The sequence below is a fragment of the Oryzias melastigma genome, linkage group LG7 (assembly GCF_002922805.2).
Source record: "Oryzias melastigma strain HK-1 linkage group LG7, ASM292280v2, whole genome shotgun sequence".
Classification (NCBI taxonomy): domain Eukaryota; kingdom Metazoa; phylum Chordata; class Actinopteri; order Beloniformes; family Adrianichthyidae; genus Oryzias; species Oryzias melastigma.
The window spans coordinates 10382204-10393784 of record NC_050518.1 but is presented as its reverse complement, the minus strand read 5'-3'; the positions used below and the strand labels follow the sequence as shown (position 1 = coordinate 10393784).

At 40.0% G+C, this 11581-nt stretch overlaps 1 protein-coding gene across 2 annotated transcripts in view; it reads left to right on the top strand.

The window, feature by feature from the left end:
• Nucleotides 1-1079: 1079 nt before the first annotated feature.
• The window catches only part of LOC112159634 (ERC protein 2), a 157683-nt gene continuing 147181 nt past the window's right edge, over nt 1080-11581 (top strand). Inside the window, exons 1-4 of one of the 2 annotated variants that reach the window (XM_024293845.2) lie at nt 1080-1277; nt 4311-5423; nt 8912-8935; nt 9083-9844. In XM_024293845.2, the coding sequence (XP_024149613.1) occupies nt 4557-5423; nt 8912-8935; nt 9083-9844 (1653 nt within the window). In that variant the 5' untranslated portion in view covers nt 1080-1277; nt 4311-4556. The remainder of the gene's footprint in view (nt 1278-4310; nt 5424-8911; nt 8936-9082; nt 9845-11581) is intronic. The other variant, XM_024293844.2, reaches the window with a different exon arrangement.

Sequence of the window (11581 nt, the reverse complement as noted above, 5' to 3'; positions counted from 1 at the left end):
ATTCTCTCACTCTACAAAATCTTAAGCAGCCCAGTCAGAAACTTTACTGCCACCTGTCCTTAACATTTCCACAGGTTTGCTATCAGAACTAACTGTCTTTTTACTCCTGGATATACCCCTCCCTCCTTTGTGTCTAACCTTTTTCAGAAGTCATCATACACCCTTTATTTGGGTTCTTTGCCACCTCCACTTTATACTGCACTCCTTTTTGTACTCATTGTCCCTCTCTATGCTAGAATTTCCTTCCTAATACACTCATGACCTTTATTCCACCACCTAGTATTTTTTTTAACTTTTACTCAGTTCAGATGATACAGCAAGTATGTTTCTTCTGATCTTCTTGATCACTGTAGCTGTTCAGTCATCTGGAAGAGCCTTCTGATCTACCAAAGCCTGTTTCAATTCATCTCTTAAAGCCACAGAGCCCTCTTTCTTTTTCAGCTTCTACCACTTGCTTCTCTCTTCACCTCTTCACTACTGTCTGCTCCCCAAACTTTGCAATCACTCACTTCTTTTAGATTACTGCATTTCACAAGGTGTGATCAACTTGTGCACTCTTCCCTCCACCCAATCCGTCTCTCTTAAGATAATATGTTCATCACCCCAGTACTTTTAACAAAATCCACCACCATGTCCATCTGCATCCCTGGTCCAGCACAAAATGTAATTAGGATTTCCCCGTCACCTGTTTCCCACACTCATGTTTGTTTGAGATTGCCCTGATCACCCCTTTCTCCCCTCTGGAGATACTTTGGATCTCCACCTTTTCCAGCACTGGATTCATTGTTTGTATTGGGCCACAACAATCAGGCATGAACGTTCATTTTGTGTTTTGCATGCATGACTTGTCTTTGGTTTTACTTTGGATCCTCTTTTTGACACACTCCTCTGCTTGAACTTGGGGCCAGCATATGAAAGCTTTAGAACACCCCAACCCATCCCCCCGTTGCATGTAATAGATCATGTTTAATATCACTTAAAAATAATTTGAAGTAAAAATGCATGCTCACTTTTCTGCAATAATAGAGAACGCATCTCTCTGATCTTTCGTGGTAGCATCAGCTGGCGCCTAGTGTAGGTGTATGGGGAAAGAAAATCATCCAATCGTTGCGCTGTAGCGCATGAATCGCGCACGCGCCAGCTGGGTTAACGCGCCCACGCGGTTCCAGTGGCAGGACAGGGCAGGTCAGGAGCTGAGCCGATGAGATCATGGAGTCTGCGCCGAGGTCGGACAGGATCCAGCCGGGATTCAGTGGTGATGGAGAGGTACCTGTCCGGTAAGATGAAGCTGCAGACTGACTGCTCACCTGGGCTCTGCGCGTTTTTGGAGCACATTTGTCAAATTTAAAAAAAGGGAAAAAATGTTTGAAGACAGTTTGCGTGGTAGATTATTATGTAAAATACTGTCTGGAACTCATGTGGCCGTGTGCATGAGCGAGAAACTAATCCCTCATTCCATGCGCGTAGTAGAATGATCCCGGCGTCTGCGTACAGGATGCTCACATGTACAGCAGTCGTTTCACTTTTGTCAAATATATCAGCTTTGTGTTGATTTTTACATTTTTGTATGAAAGGATGTCAACTTATTACAGAAGCGGGGTTTGGGTGACAAATTCGGGCGGAAATGAATGCGTTTTTTTTTTTTCTTTCCAGCAGAAGGTGGTGACTTCACTTGCACTCCGCAGCAACAGCTGGTTGTCAGCACAGAAGTGAGTGCAGGAACTCGTAGACAGACCCGAAGTCTAACAGACGCGTATTTTCCTACATTTTGACTCGTGTTCTCCTTTTCTGACCCAGTTTTCGTGTCGCCATTGCGCTTCAGCACGAGAGTATTAAGCTGCGTAAAATTGGAACGTATCCATTGAAATGGAGCAGTTTCTGCCACAATGCAAATCGTGGACACAATGTTTTATTGAGATCAGCTGACATGGACGTGCTTGTGTACTTTATGTCTATTTAAGAATTGAACATAACAATAACTGATCCACCCTTATGTGCCATTGTTTTTTTATTTACACAACTACTGGTTCAATTTTTGCACGTGACACTCAATGAAATGTTAAAACAATCACGGATAACAAGGAATAGACTGCTAAAATATGACTGACAAGCAGACTTAGCCAATCTCTTAGTTGCATCCTGTGCAGTGATTCCCAACACCCAATCCTCTTAGATTAGAGGAGGGATTATGATTTGGATTTGCCTCCTTTTTGCAGACAGTTACTAATATCTGCTCCATCATGGACTAAATAATACTTATTTTGATTCCCAGAGAATAATTTCAAAGCACCTTTAATATTGCACAACTTTAAAAAAATATATATTTTTATTTCCACAGGTGTTCCATTCTCATGACACACTATTGTTATACATGTGTTAAGATTTTCTTAAGTAGACTCAGTTTTAAAGTTTTTGTAGCACAATTTTTAGTAAATCTTGAGAGCAAATCTACATTTTAATTTTTTTCATATTTTCATTTAAAGCCTGTTTGATGTCTATGACTTTTAATTCAGCCGTTCCCTTAAAGCAGGAGTCCCCGATTATTTTCTTGTGATAATTGCTTTCTTGTCTGATGTGGGGCCAGGGTCAGTTTGTAGGCTAACACAAAAAGTGTGAAAATTGCAGGATGCCACATGTAATCAATAATTAATAACCCTTTCTCAGATCTTCACAGAAAAAATTAAGAAAATGAAATAGTCTAATTTAAGTTTAATTATTTTGTCTTCTGCTGCAGCTAGACATATATATGTACCTTACATTATTAACCGGAACCGCGTGCCATATTGACGGAGTTATAAGTAATTTGTAAAGGTGAAATCTGCGAATTAGGACTAAAGATGTTATCCACTTTTCTGAGATGAACATAAAAGTTTTCACACTTTTGTCTCTTGTTGAAACTCTCAAATTTCAAAACATCCAAGAAAATTAGTCCAGTTTTAAAGAAATACATGCATCAGGTATACTGCAGAAGGGTGGAATAAAAAGTCACAATCTGTGTTGGGCTCGATTGCACGGCCAGAGTGGGAAAAGAAAAAAAAGAAAACATCATGGATCTCTGAAATTGTTCAGGGGGCCGGGCTTAATGTGAAGGCGGGCCGGATTCGTTCATATTTATTTTCTTTCTACTACAGCAAGGAGGTCCATGTAGTCCTGTGGTTGCTATCGGTGCTATCCGTGGTGCTGAAATGATCATACTAATCCATTTCCGTTTTGTCTTGGTTAATTCCCCAATCTGATAACTAATCTTGTTACATTGTACTATCAAAAAAGTGGTTGATAACCGTCTGTATCTCAGTAATTATCTAAAGTCCAACATTTTGGATAACAGTTACCTTTCTGTGATTTTGCCAACGCCACATAGTAGATTCTCACATTTCTATTGGTCAGTGGTAGGCTAGCTAAAAGAACATCAGGTAATTTTATCCAATATTTGAGAAAAAATAAAAACTTTACAGATCAGGATTTAGCCTAAGGTTGAATCTCTATACCAGGGATAGGCAACTCCAGGCCTCGAGGGCCACATTCCTGCATGTATTCCAACATACCCTGCTCTGGCATGTTCTAATTGGATGGACACACCTGAACCCACGGTCTGGGGTTGTCTATCTCTGCATGATACTAGCATTTTATTTGACTGCTCAAGTGTGAGGATAGCCAAATGGAGCACTGTGAAGCAAAACAAAATGTTAAAAGAAATGTTCAATTTTCCTGTGTAGGAATGACTTAGAAGTCGTAACAAAAATATCTAATGTTCATTTTTTAAAAAACTTTTTCATTAAATAATCGTTTTTTTATATCGTAACTTGTTCACATTAAGATGCTGTCAAAGCATTCCAAAAAACCAAAAAAAGATAACACTTAACTTTAAGTTCTCTTTGTTTTAGAAATGTAAGAACATACGTGTGAATAGTGGAGCATAAAAAAAAAATAATAATAAAAAAAAAAAAACAGAAAAAAAGCATTTCTTTTTGAGTTTTAGTCTCCTCCTCACACATTTTTCACTGTTTTATGCATCAAACATAATATTTGCTTTAGGGTAAAAAAAGGAGGAGCAGCTCCTGAATTTTAAATTACTCTGAAGTCCTTGGATTGAAGATGGAAGAAGTAGGGGACATTGGAAAAGTAGGGCTAAGGGTGTAGAATTGAGATTCAACCTGTGTGTGTTGTTTCAGCACAGCACATTTTCAGAGACATGGCCATGCAAGCCTTTGATTTATATATATATATATATATAAGATGAGTCAAACTTTGAAGTGTTTTGATGTTAACGTCTTTCGAACAAAAGTTTTGTTTGTTTTTTTTCTGCATAGAACCCACAATGATCTTCACTGTAAATGAAATCTCAAGACCACTGGCCAGTGTGAGCCTTATCTGCAACAATTTAGTCATAAAAGAGCTAAAAAAGACTCAGCCTCAAGCTCTACAGCCAGAGATGGGAAGGTGAAAACTGAGAGGCCACGGGAGGCCTTTATTCAATGCATCATTCATTCTGGTCCCACAAAGGGATATGAATATATTTTCACCTCTAACAGTTTCTTTACAAATACCACACGACAATGCCTTTAAACATTAGACCCAAACCCTCGCACAGCAAGCTGTCGGCCGCTGCTGCTAAAAGCGGCGGCCATGTTGACGGCAACGCCACTCATTCACGCTTCGCCAGGTCCCCTAAGCAAGGCAAAGGCAAGCAGGCTGTAAACTCCACACCGGGGTGTCGCTCTGGGCTTGAGCCGGGGTCCGTGTGTGGGGGGGCGCCAGCCCCGGCATCTAAATTGAGTGGGACACAGGGGTCGGTTTCAAGGCCAGGTACAAAAACCAAAACTGGCACCGCAGGGACCAAACCCTCTTCATTTGGGTCGGCAACAGCTCCAGGGGGGAAAACTCTGTCCATGGAAAACATCCAGTCTTTGAGCGCAGCCTATGCAACTTCCAGCACCCTTTACCCAAATGAGCGAGAGTCCTTAGAACTGTCTGGTGGATACCCCAAAGGTACTATGACAGTAGGTCGGAGTACCAGCCGCTCTTCCTACACCGGTGGGACCACGCCCATGGGGAGCAGCCCAAACATTGCATCCTCCGGGATGCATCGTACGCCAGACCCTTGTGGAGAACCAAATATGCCTTCAGCAGGGGCTTCTAGCATGCGTAAGCAGTCTGGAAGACGTATGCAAACGCAAGATATGGCTGGACAGGAGGAGGGTTCGTCAAATGACCTCCAATCTCAGCTGAGGGACCTGCGCAGAGAGAATGACAGCCTCCGGAGAGAACTGGATGGAGGGAGAGATGGAAAGACAGGCCACACTATGAACAGCGTGAACTTTTGGAGCCCAGAGGCAAAAAGAGACAGAGGAGTGAGGCGTGAGGAGGGAGCGCGGCCTCCAGCTGCGAAGGACCACTACAGGTTGAGCCAAGAAGATTTACAGGTAAGAAATATATATTTTGATGGGATATTTTTCTCATGTTCACCTCTCAGCTTTTTGATCCTATTTGTTTTCATCCTAAAGGTTGCTTTGAAAATCTTTTCCTTTTTTGTGTTGTGGTCGTGTTTGCCAGCCTCCATGTTTCCATGGGAACTTTGCAATCGTGACAGCAACTCAAGGTGTTTGCTAGATTCTTAAAAAAAAAAAGAAAGAAAAAAAGAAGAAGCTTCTCCTTGAGAATGGTGGCCAGTCTGTTCTGTGTCATGTCTCCTCTGTGTTTCTTCCAGACAGTCTGGGGTGTTATCCATCTGTCTGTTTCACTCATTAAATGTCCACTGTACTCTTATTTTTCTTCTGGTGTTTATCCTGTTGAACCCTCTGTTTTTGTGTTCCAACACAATGTATGTTTGAGTTGATTCAATTTTTCAAAGTTTTTAGAAATATACTTTAGCTAGCAGCATTACTGCTACTTTTTTATGTATTTATTTCAGCTACCGTTTTAATTAAAGTGAAAAAACCCACCTTTACTTTGTATTGTAACCAAGGAAATGCCTCTGCATTAGCATTTGCAGCATTTTCATCACACTTAGTCATAAAGTGTGAGGGCACTGTGATATACACCCACACTGACACAGACATACGAGTTCTTCTTATCTTAAAACAGCTTTTTTTTATTAAAAAAATGATTTCAGAGTTTGGCAAACTTTAGATTTAAAAGGTCTGCTGCTGTCAGACACAAGCTGTTACAAAGAAATCTGTTGAGATAGTTTTTATCTGTGATCCAAATGGAGCCAATGTGTCCTTGACAGCCGTCTTTGGAAAGAAAATTGAATAAGAATCACAATTTCCAGTAAATTTTTAGATTCATACATAATAAGATGCCAAGTAACTCCATGTTAGCATTAGTTTAGATTCAAATCTGCTGCTTAACATTTGCTTATCAGCAAATATTCCTACTAAGCCCATTATCATCAATCCCGTGTGTTTTTTGTCCTTAAATTTAACCTTCTGATATTCCTAACCCTGACTGAATCTCACAATGTTTACAACCTTTATCTTATCCCTTCTTTGCATTTTCCCTCCATGTGCCCCTATTTTCCTCATCGTGACACACTTGAATAGATTTCCATCTGATGGGAGAACTTTGCTATTAGCATCAGCAATGTCACCTTGCCTCTTAGCTACAGTGGTGGTCAGAGCAGAGTCCCCCCCTCTCACCCCCCTGCAGCCACATTACCATCTGTTTATTTTTTGTACGTGTTTGTTGGCGTCTTGAATGTGTTTGTGCACCTCTTTGGGTTTGTGTCTTATCTCCGGGTTACGTATGTGTTGCTGTGAAGTTTTGTCCTCAAACTTGGACTTGATATTCAATGCTGGTTCTTGCATTGATTATCTATGGTCAGCCCTGCCTCCTCTCCACATCCTGTAACTCTGTGTCCTTCAGACTCTTCAACTCCTGGACGCCACAAGAGGAATTAGCATATTAGAATAAAAATGATAGACAATAATTAATCCAATAAGACAAAATTAAACAACAATTTTTGGGGGTTCTAATTGTTATCTAACAGTTTTTCTGATCATGGTGAGCCCACAGTCTATATTTCTTGTTATTTTCTGACACACAAATGCTTCAGATCATCAGACAAGCATAAAGATGATCACTGTAAACCCAAAAACACAATGTTTAACTAGAGGAAGTGAAATGTGCTAAACCTCAGCTGCACTTTCAGCAAAACATATGCCTAATATTTACACATTTCTAGCTGAGATGCACCACAAACAATAAAATAAACTGTTAAAATTACAGTATTCTACTACATTTGCTGCATTTAGAGGATCCAATGTGACAAAGAATGTATTTTATTTTAAAAAGAAGACTTGTGAACCTCTGTTAAACGTTTTCAACTGTTTTATATTTTGGAAAACGTTGATTTTCTCTTCATGCTTATGTTTTATACATGCAAAAAAAGCTCATTTATACCTATAATAGTAAAAATAAAACATGAAAATCAGTGACTTGTATTTCTAAAGGATGTAGTGAGACTTTGTGGCTTCAGATGGGTTTTTGTAAGTGAGAAATCGACCCGAGTGACTCTTTAGGATTTAAAGGTTGCAGACCCCTGCCCCAGACCATCACACTACCACCACTTAATTTGGTTTCTGGTATGACTTTTTTTTTTTTTTAACTGCATAGTCACTATTAAACCACGTGCAATGTGTTTTATACTTCTTAAAATGTTGAATATTTATTTACCAATAATATCTGTCCGTAATATTTCTCAAAATGTTTGTCTTGTGAGTAAGATCAGCCCTTTGTGGTCTTCACTTGCCATGGTCGCCATTATTTTCTACTTTCTTTGTTTCACAAGTGCTGACACTGAGCGAGCTTTGTAATTCTTTTGTGACTTATAATACTGATTGCTCTGTTTCTTAGCAAAATTCTGGTATGGCAGCTACTCTTGGGAAGGTTTATCCACTGTTCCATGTATTCTCCATGGTTGTTACAGTGATTCATTATATTCCCAAATCTTTTGAAAACATTTTATGAAACATTTTAGAACCACTTTATTTTTTTACCTTGTCAAACAGTGTTTTGGGTTTGGATCCCTCTGGCACATTTATTTTCATACCTTAAATCTATCATTTAGTAATTTTCCATGATGCCGTTGTATGATGTGCTAGTGGAGTCAGTAAATTATACCATTTACTACTCTATCATTATGTGACAAATACCACAAATTGATAAAACATTGCCCAAAAATAGTTTTTCCTCTTGAGAGTATTATCATAATGCAACAAATATGTCAGTTCAGAAGTTGAAAAAAAAATGTTATTGTTAAATATATATAAAAACAATGTAACAAACTAATTTCCAATTGTAAAATATATATTTAATGTAACTATTAATATTACTCTCAGGAGTTTTAATATAGTTCAGATGGTCTACGTTTGACTTTTAGGAATTAAAACACAGACTCACCACATTACAATATTGTTGTTTTTAAAAATATTTAATAACATCAGTTCAAATTTCACAAAAAGGCTTAATTACTTAACTTTTGAATGACTAACGTGCAATATGGACAGCCTGTATCCATATATAGCTCCAAATTAGCTTTTTTTGAACTTTTTAATCTTTTTGACTGCTTGAAAATGTATGCTTCAGATTTTCTTTAAACATGATTTTTTTTGTTCTGTACATTTGGTTAAAAAATCTAAATTCAAAATGAACCTGGAATTTTAATTTCCCTGCAAATTCATCTCTTTTGTCATGTGTGCATCTGTCATTTCCTATCTCGGTTCCTTCTCTTTTCCCAAAAGAAATCTCGCCCTCTAGTGGTCAAAGTGAATACATTTGAAGCAACAGCTTTTACCAAAAAAAACGTGTAATTCCCATCATGCAAGGATGTAGAGGCTTTCAGAGGTTTGTGTGCGTAATTTTGGATTCATGCATGTATGTGTATGTTTTTTACATCACTTCTCTGCTGCAGCCAGGGGATGTCAGAAGAAACAAGGTCTGTTTTTATTTTTTTATGTCACCTTCACATGAACATATAACACATGTGTAATTGTTTCTGTGAGGCATATAGGGTGATTTAATGAAGGTGTTGCAGATTAAGAGAGGATGTTGATTCTAAGAACATAAAACTTTGTCTTTATAGCATCTGCCGCTGACGGTTCAGGAGCTTCAGGAGGAGCTGAGAGCTCACAAGGAAATGAATAGTCGATTGCAGCAACAGCAGCAGCAGCATGGGAACTCCTGTCGAGAACACCATATGGACCAGGACTTTAGAGGCCGGCCCAGTCCTGGCCACAGCCCCAGGCAAAGTCCCAGCACCCTGCACAGCCCTGCGTCAAAACACAGCCCCAAAGCAAGTCCATCCAATACCTACAATTCAAGGCAACAGGAAGCTGACATCATCATTCACAGCCCTGGATATGGCTGTAACACTGCAGTAGCCGCACAGAGACTCAGTCCAGCCAACACCCTTCAGCCTGCCCCAAGGAACAGCTCCAACCAGCCCCTCTATAACACCAACTACACCGCGGGAGTGGCTCCCAGCTCCAACTCCTTACGCCCTCGCAGCCCATGTCAGGTGCCGGGGTGTGACGGTTTCTCCTCGCCTCTCCTCGATCCGTCGGAAGAGAACTTCTTCCGGCTGCAGTCGGAACACGACCGGCAAGCGAAGGAGCTGTCTCTGCTGAGGAAGACCATGGAGGAGATGGAGACGAGGATTAATTCTCAGAAGCAGACGCTGGGCGCTCGAGATGAGAGCATACAGAAGCTGTTGGAGATGCTTCAGGGTCAAGGTCAGGGCCAAAGTCAGGGCCAAGGTCACTGGGGACGAGGCCAGAGGACGGGGATTATTACTATGGCAGCCCAGGAGGCCGAGGCCCAATTGGAGAACATGCACGTGAGAGAGGTTTGTTCATTTTCCTCAAATATTTTTAAAGTATTAAGTAATAAGAAGTAGAATGCTTTTTTTGGAGCATATCTACGAAAACGGCCTGCCCTATTTTTTTTTTTTTTCGTTTTCTCATAAAAATGAGATAATATCTCATTATCACGAGAAAAAAAAAACATTTTTCTCGAGAAAACAAGATAACTCGTTATAACAAGAAAACAAACTTTGTCTTCTCGTGATGACGAGATAATCAATAACAAAGAATGAAGCGTTCCGCCTCTACCTTTCCGCACTGAGATGCTGAGACTTCACCTGTTTTAAGTGTCTTTATTTAGTGATTAACAACAAAAACAGCAGAGGAACACACCACAAAAGTTGCCCCTCAAACGTCTTCATTCTGTCTTATGCACAAGCCCTCCTCCCTTTATTTCTCCAAAACCTTCAAACAAACAGGTTAATTGACAGAACCCAAGGTCAACGAGAATCTGCAAATGGTGCGTTCACTGAGCTCCGGACATTAGCGGACCCAAACAGCCACTCTGCCTAACTCAGTCCGCTACTATACTTTAGTCATTTTTGTACAATCCGCAGTAAAACAAAAGCCGTTTTTGCAGAAAATATGTCGACACTATTTAATTAATCGATTTTAAAAGGATCAGTGCTGGTGTTCGACATTTTCTCTGATAAACAGCTCCGTTTTGCTGCTGATGTCCGGAGCTCAGTGAACGCACCATGCGGAAACTTCCTGGGTTCTCTCAATCAACCTGTTTGTTTGGGTTTTTTAGGAAACAAAGAATTAAGAATTAAGATGTTTAAAGAGCATGGATCCACTAATAAATAAAAAAATAGACTAAAAGCAACTTTTGTGGAGTGTTCTGGTGTCTTTGTTTTTAACCACAAACTAAAAAGATTTAAAAGTAGAGAAGGCCATTTTCGACTTCCGCATTTAATATATGCAATCTATTTATTTATTTTTGACATCCAAGTATTTAACCCTTTAACACCTGACCCATTGCCGGTGACGCTTAAATGCAAAATTTTTAATGTACTAAAACTTTTCAAATGTTAACACAATCAGTGTCATTCCAGTAGATTCTAGAATCTACTGGAATGACGCTGATTGTGTTAACGATTGAAAAGTTACAGAAAATCAAAGATTGTAAACACTGGAGCTTTTTTTGTTGCTTTAATAATAGCCTTTTGTTGGTGTTTCCTTAGATAGTTTCTATTGATGATATTAGCAAAAATAGCATCTGTACGTGGATGTGTGCATGCGTGTAACTGCTGTGTTATGTAGAGTGTGAAAGCAAAAAGCAGCTCAGTTGGTCTTATCAATGGGCTAGATTAACATACGGAGAGCTCTAAGCCTGTGCTCAGCCATGCAGTTTTCTGCATGCCTTCCACCCTCATGCTCAGATGCTCATGTGGCCGTTGTCCATGTGCCAGTTGTCTCTGCAGTGTGTTATGGATTTGGCAGCCGTCCTATTGCATATGGGACGCATTGAGCTCGCTGTGAGTTCAGCTGAAAAAAGTTTTAGATAAACTGAGAATACATAGCGAGCCATTCAAAACAAACAAGCGCTTCATGCTATGAGTCACCCTCCTTGTATTCATCAGTCTTTGTCAAAGGCCGTCCCTGCAGTGAGTTCTGAAGCGGCACAGGTGTGTCTGTATCCTCCACCATAAGGGCTGGCAGTAGGCTGCTCTACGGCTCCTCGCTCCTGCCATATCTATTTTTAACTCCCTAATCTTCTT